At 37.2% G+C, this 18,625-nt stretch overlaps 2 protein-coding genes across 3 annotated transcripts in view; both read right to left on the reverse strand.

Annotated features, from left to right (window-relative positions):
- Positions 1 to 15,501, reverse strand: part of kcnh4a (potassium voltage-gated channel, subfamily H (eag-related), member 4a) — a 28,349-nt gene extending 12,848 nt beyond the window's left edge. The window contains exons 1-4 of one of the 2 annotated variants that reach the window (XM_088069357.1): positions 15,276 to 15,501; positions 2,426 to 2,659; positions 2,031 to 2,162; positions 1,771 to 1,904 (exon numbers count right to left, since the gene is read on the reverse strand). In XM_088069357.1, the coding sequence (XP_087925483.1) occupies positions 1,771 to 1,904; positions 2,031 to 2,162; positions 2,426 to 2,555 (396 nt within the window). In that variant the 5' untranslated portion in view covers positions 2,556 to 2,659; positions 15,276 to 15,501. Of the gene's footprint in view, positions 1 to 1,770; positions 1,905 to 2,030; positions 2,163 to 2,425; positions 2,660 to 10,894; positions 11,227 to 15,275 lie in introns of those variants that run through there. The other variant, XM_042505236.2, reaches the window with a different exon arrangement.
- A 984-nt stretch (positions 15,502 to 16,485) lies between these two features.
- On the reverse strand, positions 16,486 to 18,618 carry hcrt (hypocretin (orexin) neuropeptide precursor). The gene is made up of 2 exons (XM_042504727.2): positions 18,520 to 18,618; positions 16,486 to 16,977 (listed from the first exon to the last, which is right to left on the reverse strand). Exons 1-2 carry the CDS (start codon positions 18,601 to 18,603, stop codon positions 16,609 to 16,611), a joined length of 453 nt encoding a protein of 150 aa, XP_042360661.2. The 5' UTR covers positions 18,604 to 18,618; the 3' UTR covers positions 16,486 to 16,608.
- Positions 18,619 to 18,625: the final 7 nt, after the last annotated feature.

Genomic DNA, 18,625 nt, shown 5'->3' on the forward strand with positions numbered 1-18,625 from the left:
TGAATAACCTTGAATAAACAATTTATGCTGATGAGACAGCAGTAGTTTAAAGCTTCTGTATGTGACAATCAAAGCATTACTGTAGCAGCCAATAGATATATGTTTAGTAAAGATATTTAGTAAAGATATATATGGAGTAATGGCGTCCTGAGCAGAGAATGAGGTAACCCAACCACTGCAATCCAAGCTTCTCTGTTCCACGGCTTCATCGCAGAGGCATGGTGCTGTTTCCATATTCCATACATTAAGTACCTGCAGTGAATTATAACTGAGTACTCGCAGAAAAATGCCCCATAAGAATAGGGTCTGGAATGGATACACAAGCAAAAATGCTAGCAGGGATTCGGTTTGGCCTAACTTTCTGAACAGCACAGACTAAAGAGATAAGCTATATATATGAGAGTTCAACATTACACTTTTTACACTGTGCATTCATATCATTTATTTTGTCCAAATACTTGCAAACATCACTCCTATGCTGAGTCGCCATTCTGTCTGTAACATTAGATTGCGTGATGTCAGACAAAAACATGAAAAACATTATCTGTGGCTGCACAAATCTATCAAGGTTGTCAATAAATCAAAGCAAAACACAGGAAAAAAGTATTTCAAAAAGTGGGATTTTTTTTCACTTTTGGGACTTCAACACTAAAATATATACCGGAATAAATATATCTAAATTTACTGTAGATTAACTGATTCAGCTGGGAGGACATTAAGGTCTGTTGTCATAAATTTAATGTATCTCACGGATTTTACTTACCAACTACTTTATGATGCAGGTGTCTGCCCGTATTGTATAATGCTTCAGAGATATGGGATTCAAAGAATGTGAAGTAGCAGACTCTAGAGAGCAGAGCTGCTTGCTGTTGTGTGTTTATAAGTTTGCAGCTACTTTGTTATTCAGGGTAATATGGGTTGGATTCTTGGATCAATAAGGTGAATATGTAAAATGAAACGACTGTGGAATTATTTGTTTAATGTGTCAGAAAACAGGGTCAATAAGAGGGTTTTTCTTTGGAGTTAATTGCATAATTCTCTATGGACTACAGACCCTCAGGCTGTTTTTGAGGAAGCTGATGTACAATATATATGTCTAGGAATTATTTATCATGCAGTGTTAACACAGCAAGAAGACAGTTTTTAGCTATATTTGAAGACCAAATGTTAAAAGAGATCTTGTTACAACCAAAATTATAAACATATATTCAAATCAAGTTACACACAGCTACACATTTTGTTACACAGCTGGTAAGAGAAGTCTTTCCTCTGGCCCTTGAAACTAGCAGATTTAAAAACATCCAGGAGTAAAACAGGTTGTGTGAATTACACAAACGAGAAGAGGCTGGATCACATTTTCTTCTGCATTGTTGTTATTATGGTAATTTAAGAATAGCTCCTGATATTTATGTTAAAAACCCTAAAATGTTCTGGTACCCTAATGATGATGACAATTTGTTGGGTATTTAATCTTAATGTTTATAAGTTGGCAACATTTGTCTTTAAAGCTTGTAAAATATCAGGATAGTGTATTATTTTAGTGTTATTATTAATTTATGTCTGTTTCTGGTGTCTATTTTGTTTTTAATTTTTTGTCTGTCATGTTTTTGAAAGACATCAAGTCAATTTGCTCAAGTTTCAAAGGTTTAAAGACAGCAAATGCTTTGATTCTAAGGAAAAATAGCCAAACATTGGCTCAGCAATGTCATAAACTAATAAGACTCATTCTGTATGTATATATTGTGGGTTTAATGAGGGTTTTGCACTCACATTAGTTAGTTTCCTTTTCCCCCTCTTGCTGAAAAGGTTGGTCAGGTGGTGCAGAATAGTCCTCCCTCGTTTTCGAGCTTGGGAAAAGTGCGATCGATTGCTTTTCCTGCTCTGGTGAGCAGCCTCTGACACACCTGTGAGCAAAATCACCACACTCACTGAATTAATACAAGTGCCATATTCCATTTAACTTTAAATTGTATAAATAAATATGGCAGCATAACATTTTCAAGATGAATTAGTCTAAAGCCAGGCCTCACCGCCTCCTTGGCTGTAGTGATGACTTTTCCCGTATGATTCACTGATGTCTTTGAAGGACAAGAGGAACAGCACCACCTCACCTTTCTCATTTTTAATTGGCACAATATCCAGGAGGCACCAAAATTGATTTCCTAAGGATATTAAAAAAATTATTACACTGAGATTATTACTGTAGTTCTCCCATAAAATGGTGATTGGATTTCTATTAATGCTGGAATAACAACGTTTTTTCCCCTTCATCACCTCACTGTCCCCACAATTAAAAAAGGTTTAAATACAGCATATAATCATCACTTCTGACATGTAGAAATACTTTTTTGGTTAGGTTTAAATACAATATTAAAAAGTGTGTGTTTCAGAGTGCATGACCAACTCAACTTTGGGGTATCCTCACCATTTTTCCGATAGAAGCAGACTTCTCCCTGGTACTCCTGCTGGCCCTCCAGAGCTTTGTCAACCTGCTGGATTACACTTTCGTTGGTCTCACCTCCATGGAGGAAGCTGCAGGTGCAAGTTTTCTGCATCACCTCAGTCCGAACAAAGCCGGTCAGCTCACAAAACCCATCAGAGCAGTACACAATGGGGTAGCCATGACGACCCTGAGCATTTCCCAGCAGGAAGTTACTGTCTGCAATAGAAATAAAGGTAGGAGGTAAAGCTTCTGCGTGACCCTGAGGATGAAAAAAAGACTGATTGAACAACAGGCAATATTTTGTGCTTTTCCATCTGCACAGCTTGAGATAGCTACAGCTCTGAAAGAAAGCTCTGAAACATTCAGACAAGGCGACCAGGTTGTCTTCTCTTTCCACAATTCCTCCACAGATTTCACTCCAGATTTGTTTTGTTTGTTGATGCACCAACAGAAAACAACTTTTTTTTCCTTTTTCTGAGTCACTCCATCTGCCTTCAGCTCCGAGCCCTGAAATCATCGAATGTACATCAGAGAGGGCTTTGAAATAAGCTGGTGGTGTGTATGAAGTCTAAGGATACATGTGGGGGTCCAGCTGGCTCCATAGGGGACCCGTGTCTCAGTGAGGCTTTGGCCCTTAATTAGCATGCAGGGCATGTTTTCATCTCTCCACCAGTTGTGCAGTGGATGTTAGTATTTACACAACTACACACACACACACACACATGCACACAGTTTCTTAACATAAAATATTCATCCATTCATCCCTTTCCGGCTGATTGCGCGGGTCTTGTTGCGGTGGCAGTAGGCTAAACAAGGTCCAGCCATCCCTCTCCGCAGCAATGTTCTCCAGCCTCTGGACTAAGGCAGGAATACTCCACTTGTTTACTTAGGAGCTACATTGGAAAATGGAATGCCAGTCACAGCAGCCCCATACGTGTGTAGGATTTTAGGACGTTTCTAGGATTTTATGTTGTTCCTAGGACTTAATGACGTTTCTAGGATTTGAGGAAAATTATTTTTGTTTGTTGTTTAAAACATTTTAGAAATTTTCTCAGATTTTAGGATGTTTCTAGGATTTTAGGTGATTTTTAGGATTTTAGAAAGTTTCTAGGATTCTGGACATTTCTAAGGTTTTAAGACATCGGGGGCTTAGCAAGGACTTCTGCCAGGGAATGCAGGAGATCCTCCACTGGCACTTTTTAAAAAAAAATATATATATATAAATAAGCTCTATTTTACTGCTGTTTTATGCACTCTGGCACCTCATGAATACTAAAAGTGCAAAAATTACCTGTGTGTATCACTTTACTATTACTGTGAATTAGATAATGCTATGAAGGCCAACCGGCACCCTATCGGGGGACCAAATCTGCTGGGGTGGTCTCCTTATTATATAATATATTATTTATCATAAGCATAAAGAACAGTTAACAAATATGCAGTACATAAAAGGCTACTGCTGTCTACATAAACTATACATGCAGTGCAACATAAATGATTACACTTCATAAATGATTCAGACTTCACTTGAGCTATTTGACAAATATAACAGAATATGGGCATTAATGTAAGTTAAATAAGCCCACAAGCCTTTTTCTAGGCACAGTGACACAGATTGGACAAACCACATACAGAACTGCAGAACACCATTAACCTGGCTGCCATGAGGAAATGGTTGACTGAGGTACCAACAAAGAACCAAGTGTCTCATTTTACAGCTAAACAGTAAACTAAAATATGTTTCTGGGAACATTTGAGGTGAGAAATAATTAAATAATAAATAATTAAATAATTAAATTAACTGTCGTGTACTTTTTTATAGTGACATTTTAAGAAGCTCTGACACAAAGTAATTTTTATAAAAATGTCCACCTGTAGCTGTAAGACCACCAAAATTATGTGTATTACAATTTACTATTTTCCTGAGTGAGCCACAAATGATTTAGCAGTTTTATAAAACTGAAGTCTTTATTTTTAGTCAGTTTAATTTAATTTGCTTCACTTAATTCATATTTGATCAACGCTGCCTAGCTGACAGTTTTACTGCAGTTCACCAACAGTGACTGACATAATTGAAAGTTACGTCAAGGACTCCTTATCTCTGATTGGTTGTTTTTGTTCATGTGCAGTATGGCCATTAGGAATGCTACAAGACAATAGAGAAGCGAAAGGAATATGACAGATTTTTTTCCACAAATTGTAAATGGACTATACTTGTATAGCGCTTTTCTAGTCTTATTGACCACTCAAAGCATTTTAACACTACATTGTCACATTCACCCATTCACACACACATTCACACACTGGTGGCCGATCTACCATACAAGGTGCCACCTGCTACTCAGTAATCATTCACACACACTCACACTCCGATGACGCAGCATCAGGAACAATTTGGGGTTCAGTATCTTGCCCAAGGATACTTCGACATGTTGTCCAGAGGAGCTGGGGATCAAACCGCTGACCTTCTGATTCGAGGACGACCCACTCTACCTCTGAGCCACAGCCGCCCCGCCAGTCTTGTGAATACAGAGGCAGTGTCAGCAAATATAAAAAAAGGGATTTTTTAAATTAAAGTTACCAACTGTAGCTTTAAAATGTTCTAAAGTATGTATCTATGTATTAGTATGTGTGGGGAATTAAATAAGCTGAAGATGCTTGTTGCTGTTAAATTTGTTTGCATTAAAAAAGCTATATTTATTTCGAAGATTGATACTTTATTCTGGCAATACTCTTGATAAAAAAAATCATGTAGGCCAAGGAAACATTTTCTTTTTCACACAGCCAAGAAGCATACTATTACTAAAAGTTCAATTTCACATATTATATAACAGCACAAGGTCCTATAAGGCAAGCGAGAGAAAGCGAATACTTCATTGATACTTGAAAATGAAAGTTTAGTTTAAAAAAGAAAGATATATTGTTGCTAACTGCTGGAGCATTAAGGAGTCATTGCAGGTCAGGAAGCGTAGGTGGTGAAGCAGAAGAAAATGATAATGAAACTGCAACTAGAAAAATGACTGAACGTATTCTGCAAGATGCTGTAAAACGGAGCTGTTCCATACCATGAGTTTCTTCATTTCTTCATGTATCTATTAGGAGGATTTGACAGACTGCCATGTGAACAGAAAATGGGTCAACCATGATGCTATTGTTAATGTAGGCTATTATAAGACTGTTACATACACAAACACAAAAAAATTATTTGCATGCTTTCTGTCCATGGAAACCTGACAAAAGATACCTCCTTTTTGATGAGCTATCATATAAGGAATTTAGAGCTTGAAAGGAACCTGCCTAATATAATCCTTTATTTATGTGATGTAAGAGTAAATAATATAGGGCCATGCACTATAGGGTTTATTGTCAACAAATATAAGCAAAATCTCATTCACTGCTATCTGCTTTCACTCACTTACACATAACCTTAAATAATTGTTCAATATTTAGACAGATGGACTGAGTGTCTACTTTCATTTATATGCTCATTTTCACTGAATGCCAGCTGATTCAATTTCAAACAAACATCTTTGTTTAACTATTTTTTTCAAGCACTAAAATGATAATACTGCACAGTCAACACCTGTACAGCAGCCCATTTTCATGTGAGTGTTGCTTTGTTTTGTCCCTAACACTGAGGAAATAAACACAGGCTGATAATACCACATGCATCTGTTGATTCACCTGATCCTTTTCAGATTATTTTATACTGGAACATAATTACCGAGCAGAGGCAGCACGGAGGGGGGTGTTAACAACTGTTTGTTCCAGAGGAAAAGACATGCAATTAGTGATGTGTGTGGATATTATACCTGATAAGTGTGCAGTTAATCTCACAAGAAACTAAATTAAGATCTTTCCACGCACATGTTGCCATAGCAATTTGTGTAGGAAAGACAGAAAACATATGCCAACGCTGCACTTTGCATCTGCAGGGACACCAGAAACTGATCCCTCTGAAACGCGATTGTAGCCAATAAAGAATCTGCATTATTGGCTCCACTCTGATTCATACTCAACACATTTAACAGTTTGATAGACTCTAATTGTTCAAGTGCTTACAAGTGAGGATTTAGTACCAATAAATTACTACTTAGCTAAAACTAAAGCCTTTTGCACAGATTTTGCTAAATTAACTGATCTTCTACATATAGTAAGCTATATAATGTACTATTTATCATATTATAGCTGTTGCTCTGATTTCCGTATTTTTGTTTTGCCTCCCATCCATGTCACCACTGCAGACACAAAGACTATACAAGCAGATCAAGAGCCCGACCCAGCTCCTCTTTGTCTCAAACTAGGACCAAAATCCAATCAAGTAGTAAAACTAGGGGGTGCTGATCAAATATATATCACATGTTGATGCACCGCCCTTTTTTTGCCTGAAATGTTTTTATTAACATATTTTCACTGCAGTGTTTAATTGTAGACTAATAGCTGAATTTTGCGAACAGGAAAAGAGATCACTCTCAGGGCTAGTGCCAGCCAATCTCGAATATTCTCGAAGATTACAGTAGTAAATTTACAAGAAAAAATCACAAAGTTACTGGCAGAAACTGCATAAAGAATAATAGTTCATAGAGGAAGTACGATGTGTTGGGTGAATTGGTCAAGCACAGACTGGTGTGAGTCACTGATGGCTTATTACTTTTAGACTTAGATGACTCATTATTTTTAGTCTTAAGAATGTATAAAGCTGCCAAATGCACACAGTGTACATAAACTTCAGCAGAAAAGCTGAACAGACCCTTTAGTGTCAACGTCATTTTTGTCATTTTTGCTAGGTCGCCCAAGATATAAATGCAGAATGCAAATATAGCATTGTTGGCTACAGATACTTAGGTACTACTAGCATGTGCCTTTATTATATTTAAATTGATGCTGTGACCTTCCCAAACAAATGATATCTTGCTCAGATGCCTTACCACTATTTGGCAAGTGCTGTCTCTAAAATCAAAGTCTTCCACATCTCTCCTGTCTTTTTTTTCTTTTTCAGCCTGTTTTAATGGCTTCATGTTCACGGCTGAGTGGCCAAAGAAATTGTTTATCTGTGAAACTTACTCAGAGTAAATTCTTGTCAGTAAATGTTTCATGTCTATGCTAGATGGAACACAATGTAAAATAATTTTAAATGTCTTATTCATCTGTACATCTCCAGTTCCACTCAGCATATTCACCTAATGCTTCTCTTCAGTTCAACTGCAGTCACTCAAACGCAGTGATTATCACTGATTATCCATGACAGCACTACAAGGAGGACAAAGATGTAATTGTCAATACACGCAATTAGCAGAAGAGACTGTTGAGGAAGGGTTTAAAAAAAAAAAAGCTACAACTTTCTATGGCTGCTACTCTACAATTATATCAATTACTATGATACTCCACAGTTTTCGAAGAAAAATTAGATAACATAAATGTTACCCTAAAAAACTGATTTAATTTTGTCTTTAGCTGACTATAATTACCAATATTTGGAGGTGACAACTGATATGAATAATTTAAGTATTTTTTTTCTGCTTTCATAGACGATGAGCAAAACCTCTGATGATGTTTGACTGGCTTTTTGCCTCTGCATTATTCATTTTAATTAATTTCCCTTCCAACATCAGGGCCGTGTGAATACCACCTCTATTCTCCTGAGCCTAGCCTCTAATTACATTCACACTGTGGATATTTGTATTATTCCTCCTGCAAAGAGATAGGAGTTGAAATAGTTTAATCCCCGTGTCCTCATAGAGATGTCATCACACAGAAAAGCTTCCAATTAAAGTGAGACAGATTCAAGGCAGTTCCTCAGACTGAATATTGCTCTGCTCTGAAGACATCTCTTGTCAGTTGGCCCCTTCACCTCCCACTCGGCTCCTTGGTCAATCCGCCCACTTTCAAATCTGATGCAGAGGTACTGTAGCAGCTAAGACTGAGAAAATGTCTGCTCCTTCATGTGTGATTCTATGTATACATGTGCATGTACAGAGAGCGAGGGCGAGACAGCATGAAGACAAGGTGGAAGATCTGTTTGTGTGTGTGTTTGTGTGTGTGATACAGACAGAGATAGTGCCATCACACTGAATTCATGAATCTGATAAGTTGTAAGGACATGGACAGTCTGACCCAAACACATGCTGTCACACTTTTCATCATGTTCTGGAAAAAGCTGACAAGTGCTTGCTGACTTTCTACTCTGCTGATTCTGAGGCATGGTGCACACTAACAGATGTGAACTTAACAAACATAAAACAACAAAGCAGGGGTCAAAATTAATGAACAGTGGGTGAACATCATTACTGTCCAAACCACTATCTAATTGTTAGACTACTCAAACATAGCAATAGCACTGACTGGTATGGTTCATGTGTAGGTCTCTGAGGGAGCACCTAGGTACGTCAGCTAATATATATATTCAGGTACAGCATGTTCTGTGCAAAGCTATGGTGCTGAGTAAAACACTGCATAAAACAAGAAGCATGGAATTTTCAAACAGGGAATAAATATTACTATCTGAGAGGTCCAGAGTTCCAGCGCAAGAGAAGAACCAATTTGCAATTGTGTTTTATTTAAAAGTTGAATTTACTCCTGTGGAGATATTGAAAGCCCTGCCATGTCAAGTTTGATGCACTAAAACAGTAGCCTACACAGCTGCACTGTGCAGCCACAGGCAACTGTTGTTTTAGAGCAGCAAAAAAGAATTGATTCCTGGTAAACACTTGTCCATTAGCAAAAAAATTTCAACAATTCGGCAACATTTTACACAAAAAGATCCACCAGTTTGAGGTTTAACCTGTGCCATGCCAAACAACGATTGTAATCATTTTCTATCCATACAGGGTTCACCGTATACAGGTATTCATTTTTTAAATTTTCTTATTAATGCAGTGTATTGGATCGGTACACAAGTTCAAGTATCAGAATCAGAATTGCGAGAAAAATAGTTTCAAACATACCTAGTTCTTGATGCATAATCTTGGTTAAAAAATTAAACAATAATGCTCAAATAAATGGTACAGATAAAAGTAAAAATATATTTTTTTTTTACATCTTGTAAATATTACTTTGTTTCTTTGGGTCTAAAATTTCTTGCCATTGTAGTGTTTAACTGCAAGTTTACAGATAATTCTGTAAAAACTGTCATACATTTCAATTAAGTTTTTTGTGTCCTGTAATGACCTATTCTAGTTACATAAAGGTCAAATAATTTTTTTAGAAATGTGCTTGCTTGTAGAATCACAAAGGCACTAAATGACTGATGCTGTGCTGAAAGAGATCTGGTCCTGATTTAGACTGATCTATTTTCAGCCGCAAAAGCCAATTTTCACCAGTTAACACCTCCGTGGCCTCATTGTCATGGACAATCCATTTTGTTGTGCCTCTCCCAGGGTGTCTGCAGATAATTAGATAATTTAGATCAAAATAGATCAGATATTTGTAATAACCAAATTTAAGACAAACTTTTGGACAAATCATCTTTATCTTATTCAAGCAATGCAGGTAAGTATAATATGTGGCCCTGTGCAGAATATAAGTGGTATAAAGTAAAAAGGGAAACATCAGAAATGTAAGCTTTCCCACAGAAGGGCTTGACTGATTTTGACAAAAGAAAAAAAATGGATACATGGCATTAAATCAAATGTTTTTGGCAATTACGACCTTGCAATTCAAATGTAATTATATATATATATATATATACACACACACAAACTAAGATCCTAACGCATGAAGCAAAACACCAAGCAAAAAAAAAACCACACAGACATCTTAAGACAAATGTATAGTTATAGCATAATTTGTAAAATAAAATAAAATAAAAAGTTAGATAGCTATGTTGCTGTTGAAGTATTTGTTTGAAAAAAAGACTGAAACATGCATGAATCTCAAGAGTGAACATTCCTAATAAGCAGCTCTGTCACTCAACAAGTGGCTCCTCAGTCCCAATTCATCACCCTGGACTGCACCGTCCATCTCCATTTCTACTGTAGTTCTGCTTTACTGTCACAGCTTGCAGTCTTATAATTGGATCTCACTGCTGTTGGACACATTTGTCGACAGCGGTGATTTTCAGCGCCAGTCACTCACAATTCTGAACTGGGTTACAAAAGTGCCAAAGGCTAAACTCCTAAAAGCTTTGAACGAAGAGCAACCTATTTGCACACATCACAATTTTAATTTGATTATGTGTATCTCTGGAGAAAAAGTGTGAAAGACACTGACTGCAGTATTGTGACCATATGATATGCCAAAAGAACCAGCAAAGGCAATGATGTCCATCACCCAAAAGGATGCACTTAATTTGTTGTTCGTCCCACACATTACAGTTAAATTGTAAGCTTGGAATACTACCAGTTGGCATACGCAAGAATTATTCACCGTGACAAGCCGCACAGATAAAAGTCATAAATATCCAAGGACAACAGTGGGGCAGCATGGAAATCTCTTCCCCAAAAATATACTCACGAGTGCCATCAAAGTGGTTTGCGATGGTGTCCAAGAAGGTGTTTTGTGGAGCGAGAAGGCCTTTCATCACAGGCATCTTGTAAAAGATTAGGAAGAGACTGCAGACTCTCAAACAGCACTTTCCAGCAGTTCCTCACCATTCCCCAAAGACAACCTGAAAGAAAACCCAATGCCTCTCCTTGGGCTTGCTTCAAACTCTTCCAGAATGTTTCAATGAGAGTTGTTTCTATTTTACATTGAAACCATTAACTTGCATTATTTCTTCTTCTTTGGAGGAGGAGAGCTCGGAAGCGTTGCAGTTCCCTAAAGCTTCTCTCTCAGTATTGAGTCGGTTGCGCATCCCTCTGCTCTCAGCACAGCTCCAGTATCACTGTGAAACCTCAGCTTCTCTTCAGTCAGTGTAACTCTGCTCACCATGGTTCCTGCTATCTCAGAGTCCCCTGCCTCTCTCTCTCTCTCTTTCTCTCTCTGTCATATAAAAAGATTGTACCATCCCCCTGTCCACACAGTGAATTTATGAGTTGTACCTCTATCATTTTTGAAACCACAAGATGCTGTGCTTTTCCTCAGGCTGCTGGTTTCTAATTGTTGATTATTATACAGTATATATCCAAAGCCTCAGCACATGTTGGTTGCCATGGATACTCTGCAACACATAGGACAAGATGTCGTGAAAGTCTGTATTAACATATAACCTTTTCTTTCACTCATGGGCATTTGGAGGTCAGAGGTCAGGGTGAATAAAGCGCAGTAATGGATGATGATACACAGTCTGGCTCAATTAAACTACAGCACATTAGTAGTAGATGTCTGTCAGCAGCTTAAATGATCTATCAGCCTGCTGTCTGTATCGCCATCACATTTTCTTTGCTGCCTATACTGCACATAAACAAACACCCACACACACAGCCGCTAACGCACGGAGTGCAAGCCTACATGCACACACACAAACCCACTGATGGCATTTCTAAATAACAGCACACACTGGTTCTTTACTAGCATCCTCGGCAATTACTGCCTTCCTTCAATGTTTCACGTGGAGAGGGAGGGGAGAGGGAAGCTGTTGTGCACAATCACACATCCACTTAGATATGACATTTCATTAATGCATTGGTGATCTTCACTTATTCATGGAAAGGTCAAAAACTCAGCCTATTAAAATACATTTTCATTAAAAAAAAAAACGTTGTTAAATACTATCTAGTTTTTTTGTAGTTTTTTAAAAAAATTTACAGTACTTTTTCTGCACTTATCAGTGGCTAATGGCTTTCCGTAACATGTAGCTGAACAGCAGTCCTTAAATGTTGCACATGTAGCTTACATGTTAGTCTAGCTTACTGTTTGCTAGTGGTCCAGTGTGCAGGATTTAGGGGGAATATATTGGCAGAAATGGAATTTAATAAAGTAGTATGTATGTTTTCTTCAGTGAAATTATAATATAATATTAATATTATTAATGGTGATTTTTATCTAAAAAAAAAAACTCAAATAATTTAGTACTTTATTTTACCTTTTATATTTTATCTCTTTACTCTTTCATTGTAAATCTGCATCCTTAATTATGTTTTTATATTTTGAATGAGCGGTATTGCACCAAAATGCTTATACAGTAGCCCAAAACAGAAAAACCACACAGTGGCTCTAGGGCATTCCCATTTTTGCATCGGCATCTGAGAAAAACTGACTTGTAATATGAAACTGCTTAACTTAGTTTTTGTTTTGTTTTTTGTCATTGTTTTTCCTTTTACTGGTTTGAATCACCTGGGTCTTTTTTTTTTTTGAGAGGAAGAGACCTCTGCGGATGAATAAAAACCTTCCTAACAATGAAAACCGAAGGAATTCTAACCAGGAGAAGTTTCAGCTGGTTGCAATCCGCAATCCTCACCGCTAGATCCCATTAAATCCATCTACACTAAATCCATCCAAACTTCACCTTAAACTCCAAGTCTATTTGCTTGGTCAATAAAGCTGCTGCTTTAACTGCTGCAACTCAATTCAAGAACATTTCTACAATAGCAACAGCCTCTCACTATTTTTCTATAATACTCCTCAGTCAAAAAAGGCTGAACGCTGATAAAGTGATCAAACATTGTTTACCTTAGATTGTGAATAGAAAACCCAAGTATCGTTCAGCATCATAAAGAATCTCTCAGCAAAAACAAGCCAAAGCCAATGGTCTCAACCAGGGTCAGGACTTTGAGTCTACTAAGCAAACAAACAATGAAAAAGAAATATGATTATATCTAACATTTTTAATTCAAAATGAAAAATTCACAGGGGTTATTTTAACATCTGAGAGTTGCTTCGTAAAGTTCAGTTCAATTCGTTTAAAAAAAAACAAATATAGGCTAAAAAGTAAAGAAGTAGTGTGATGGAGAGAGGGCATGTAAAAAACAAGGTAAATGAGGAATACCTACAGAATAATGGTAATACTTTTATTGCAGAGTTCTGAAGTATTGAACCTGCAGGATTATCTATGTAAGGCTTACACAAAAATCATTCATTCATTAGGTGTAAATACAAAGACGCTATTGTACTGATAGATCTGCACTACCACAACAGGTCACAGCAAAGCAACAGGTCAAAGCATGCACAGGGCATTCGATTGGACAATCTATCATCTGTATCACTACACTTCTCCTTCTTATCATATCATATGCCATCTTGTGTTCCAATTTATTCCCACTCCTACTGTGTGTGCAAGCTGTACTAAATCAAAATAGAAGTCCAGGCATGAGCTGAGATGCTGGCTTTCATTCAGTCTCAGGGACTGGGCAAATAGTAGTGGGGTGGGGATATGGGTAGGGGATAATTCAAGGAACAGTTCACCCAAAATATAAACTACCTCCCTTGGTTCTCTCTCTCTATGGTCAATTGAATGGAGTAAATAAGAGCAAAGCTTTAGAAAAATGGCAGAAATCAGTGCAAATAGACTTTGACAGAATCACAATGAAAGACAGAGAAAAGGTACAAAACATCCCCATCCCCATTTTGCTAAAGTATTGCAAAACAAAGCATTTCCAAAGCATAATCTGGAAATTCTTCCCTTAATGCCATTCGAAAAACATTCTGGGAGCCATAGAAGAGCCTCGGGAGGTGAAATCAAGGGGCAGAGTTCTGCTCAGGACTTCTGCATTGCACAGGCCCTGGGCATGAGCAAAAAATTTAACACTAATACCGTTTTTGGTATAATTGTGTCTTGGAAAAAATATTCAATGTAAATGTATATGAGTGTCATCGTGTATTACAATAGTAACTGTATGAATGTCTGATTCATCTATGGCCATGATTTAGTATTTTCAAAGGCCTCAGTATGTCTGCATGCAGGATGTCAGGAGGCTCTGATGGTTGAAGACGATCTTTCAGATCTTCAGACTCTTGTGTTAAACAGTAGGGGTAGACAGATTATAGACCTGGCCGATTATTGGGGCCGACATCTGGCATTTTGCTGATTATCTGTATCAGCATTTTATTTTAATAATCAACAATAAAATTGATTAATTAAAGAGTGCAAAGAAAGTGTCAGCATGGGAGGAACTTAAACTTTGTTTATATTTTTATTTAAATTTTAAAAAAAAAGTTGCTGGGAACTTGCTGTATACGATGTTGAACGTATCAGTTTTGATCAAACATTTTCTAAAGGCATTTAAGCAAAGTTTTGTGTTGAAGTTTGTCATATTCCAAATTCTAAATATTGACATAAAGATTTCCATTTTTATTGTAAATACATAGCAGTTCCAAGTATCAGTTATTGGTCTCACTGATAACTAATAATCTGTATCAGTCCTGAAAAAAACCCCAATATTGATCAACCCATTAAACAGGTTGGACCAAGGGTTGCACATGCTTCTGTGTGGCGTATGAAATACACGTCAAACATCTGTTCTTCAAGTTTTTAGTATGTGTCCATGTACACATTCTAAGATCTTCTCTGACGCCAGATGTGTATTGTATTAAACATATATTCGAGTAACATCAACCGTGGCTCATTGTTTGTATTTTATTATTTATTAAAATTGAAAATCGAAGTTTTCAACACCAAAAGAAAATCCGATGATTCTGAAGACCAAAGACGCATCATCTGCATTGAATCAAAACAATGTTAGGCCAGGAAAGCCTGTATACTGCCAACCACAGTATATGGCGTGCAAAATACTCGTGCTCACACATGTATGCACATTTAGATACTCGGTGTTTTTCAAAATATCATCAATAATTGCAGTACCATTAAAAAATAGTAAAGTGTGTGTGCGTGTGTGTCACAATAGTTAAAAACAAGCAGATTATTAACAGCAAAGCAACTATTTGGAGACAGAAAATCAACCTCCACTATGCAATATAAACCTACTATCAAACCCCAAAACAAACTGAGACTGCCTACCTCACGTCAGCAGCAAGTACTCTCGCAGTCCAACAGTCATCAGTGTCCATCTGGCTCCTCCATCACGGAACAGACATGTCACCTCGGCGCAGATAGCTGCATCTTGCACCAACATATTTTGCTTTGTAGAACATCTTTTTTTCCTGCACCATACACTGATTCTTCAGCGCCCGTCTTCTTTCTTTCTCACCGTTTTTTCTAAGTGCCTTCACCATAAAAATAGAAATAAAACTTTGCACAGGTGGAAACTTATCAACATGAAAATGACTGAGCCAATCAGATTTCAACAGAACAAGGCTCAGTCCAAAATGGGAGGGGCCTGTGGCTTAGGTCAATAAAGTTACTGACATCAAAAACTGAAAAAAATGGGGGTCATCCCGAAATTCCTTAGGGACAGTTCGCCCAAGATGAATACTAGGCTATTTCCTTTTTTTATATTATCGTGTTAAATGAACAACATTATTTACACAACACATATTGCACAATAAAAGTGGACTCTTCAGTGCGAGAGACATATAAAGTTTCTCAGACATCAAACGAACAGATTGATAGATAGACAGATATATAAATAGATATTTTATTTGAGCTTCTACTAACTAGTTAATTAAGTGAAGCAGAAAAACAGATATGATTATTCTCTGCATATTGTTAAACTGTTATGGTCCATAGTAGTTTTTATGTAACTATTTTGATCTTTATTTCAGTTAATTTTGCAATGATAAATAGACCTATATGAATCTCTGGAAAAGAAAGAAAAATCCAATGACGCTCCCTTCTATAATGAACATTAGGCGATAAATAATTAATTCTGTGTTTTCATCCTTCTCCTATATATTTTTGATTAGGCTCTGCTTTAAGTTTTTTAAACCACAGCCTTTTAAAAGGATGAATAGATACATACGTAAGATAGAATTAACATAAGTTACATGATGCAAGTTATCTGGCTCATGCAAGGCTAGCTTTAGCCATGATAGAATCATTACTGCATTTTATTTTTGTCAAATGTTTCAGTCAACAGAGTTTGAGCACTTTCTTTAGCTATAGAAAATGTAAGAAATATTTAGTTCTAACCCTAAACACCCACCCAAGAATGATTTTTTGTCAGCTTTAGATTTTTTATTACACCAAGGCCTTTTTCATATATGTACAGTGTCTTTAATCTGATAGGTCAGTGCACAGTGCATCACATTCATAAAGGTACAATAAAGAAAACAACACAAACATTTTGTATATGAGCAAAGAAATGTACACTTTGTTTACTAATGGTCACCAAATAGGTGCATTTTTTTCCACCTAGATTTGAACAGAGTCTCATATTTATACCATGAGGTATTTAGCTTAAAACAGGCAGTGGTGTTGTGATGGTTCCAGACTGAGACATCCAGTCCATGAAGTGCTCTCCAGCCATCTCCTCAGTCCTCTTCCCCATCGTCAGGATCCCTGCTGCCTGGTTCCTGGAGCCTTGGAGGAGCTGGTGGAGTCGGCTCTGTAAACGATGCTCATCCTCTCTCCGTTTACCCAGAGTGAGGATGCCAGCAGCGGCGTCTCCTGTGAGCACCCTCCCCAAGTTCTTGCTGCCAGAGCGGCACAGCAACACATGGAGGCGACAGAAGCGTGGTGGTTGTCTGCAGCACTCAGACACGCTGTGGGCATCACAGGCCAGTTGAGAGAGCAGCAACATCAAAACCAGAACCAGGACTTTCTGCTGGGCAAAAAAGAGTAGTTTACACCCAAAAGAACTGATACAAGAGTACTATCTGAAGGCATAAAACATAGTGATTATGAATCACTTATTTTCCAATGAGAGGATGCTGACATTTAGTCTTTAATTACAAAATAAAACCCTGACCTCTAGTCAAGGATTTAAAGAGTGTCCCCATGAGAAACTGGGATAATCCGTGCATAAAGGATATGAGTAACTAAGGAGCCAACAATATCATACTGACATTTATTTTACATACGCATGCTCAACCGTTAATCTCTATAGTCAACGGGATTTTACATAAACAAAATCACATCAGTCTAACAGAATGCAGTTTACTTTGTAAAGTTTGTATCATTGATAATATGCAACCCTAAATGATTATCCGCATGCACTATTTTATTATTTATTTATTTATTTATTTATTTTATTATATAGAAGCAGATACATAAAAATAGAGTGACATGTGGCACCTTTAGTCATTTGCAAGCCTTGCCCTGATATACATAAAAGATGATATAGAAAAAAAAAAGATATAGAAACCAGGGGCAGATGTTGTAAACATTCAGGGCTTAGCCCAAATCTAGTTGGATCTGGGACATGCTTTTCCCTATTTACAGCAGCTAAGAACTATTTTTCAAGCTATTTGAGATATAAGAATGCTTTAAATATTTGCATCATTTGGTAAAAACATAATAACAGTCAAGTGGGAAAAAAATTGTGCTGTAAAACCTTCATCCTATTTTGTATCAACATTTTCTTAGACTAATTTTATCATTCTGAAACCATAACACAACAACTATTAGGGATGACTAGTTTTCACTCCTGTCACCTAGAAAAACTGTCTGATGTTTTTCTGAGTTACATAATATAGGTAGGGTTGAAATTTGGAGTAAAGTTGTTATATTATGCTGGAGCCGAGATAATGTTTAGCTGACAAGTCTGCTACATGTCATTCAGTGCTATAGAAATTTGCAAATTGCACAGGATCCTCAATAATGTCAAAACATTTATTTAATAATATTATATAGATTTTGGTAATAAAATTTGGGAATGTCAGAAGCCATCCCCGCTTTGGCCCTGAAAGAAAATAGGCTACAAAATACATTGTAATAACACTGATTGACTGTTTACCCCTCAGAGAGTGTTCCAAAATGTTCCAGTTATGATCCATATCGAGCCCCTGACAGAGAAAAAACTCTGTCCAAAAGACCTTCTTACTAGGATGCCCTAACATGTCCCCATAAATGCAACACAAGTTGTGTTCTTACTAAGTGAACTTGCAACTTAGGATCTCAGTGACATGGTGAAGCAATGTCAGGCATAAAACAAATGCAAACTTGCACATATTCTTCAAGTAGTTTATAAAACTTAACATAATAAATGTAACAAAATGCCTTGAAGTCTGCTGCCTCTGTCTGGGTGAGGAACTGAAAGGATATGAAAATGAATTGTAAGTGGAAAGACCATAAATCACAAACAAACTCATAAATGAGTAACCATCCTGATTGAACTTTGTGAAATACAAATTTGCTGCCTCACCCTGTTATGCGTGTCCATCCCAGCAGCTCTCTGTAAGTTGGCAGGGAACCACAGTATCCTCTGACTTGTGTGAGTGGCTGTCATCTTCTTATCTGCTCAGGGGAAG

The sequence above is a fragment of the Plectropomus leopardus genome, chromosome 18 (assembly GCF_026936395.1).
Source record: "Plectropomus leopardus strain MGB_pleo_1.0 chromosome 18, ASM2693639v1, whole genome shotgun sequence".
In the NCBI taxonomy this organism is placed as follows: Eukaryota; Metazoa; Chordata; class Actinopteri; order Perciformes; family Serranidae; genus Plectropomus; species Plectropomus leopardus.

What these genes read in the sequence shown, in the direction of transcription:
- hcrt (XM_042504727.2), bottom strand. Translation starts at nt 18,603, where the DNA reads ATGACAGCCACTCACACAAGTCAGAGGATACTGTGGTTCCCTGCCAAC. An exon ending in GGATGGACACGCATAACAGG is followed by an intron (nt 16,978 to 18,519) that starts GTGAGGCAGCAA and finishes TTTGCCCAGCAG; the next exon opens with AAAGTCCTGGTTCTGGTTTT.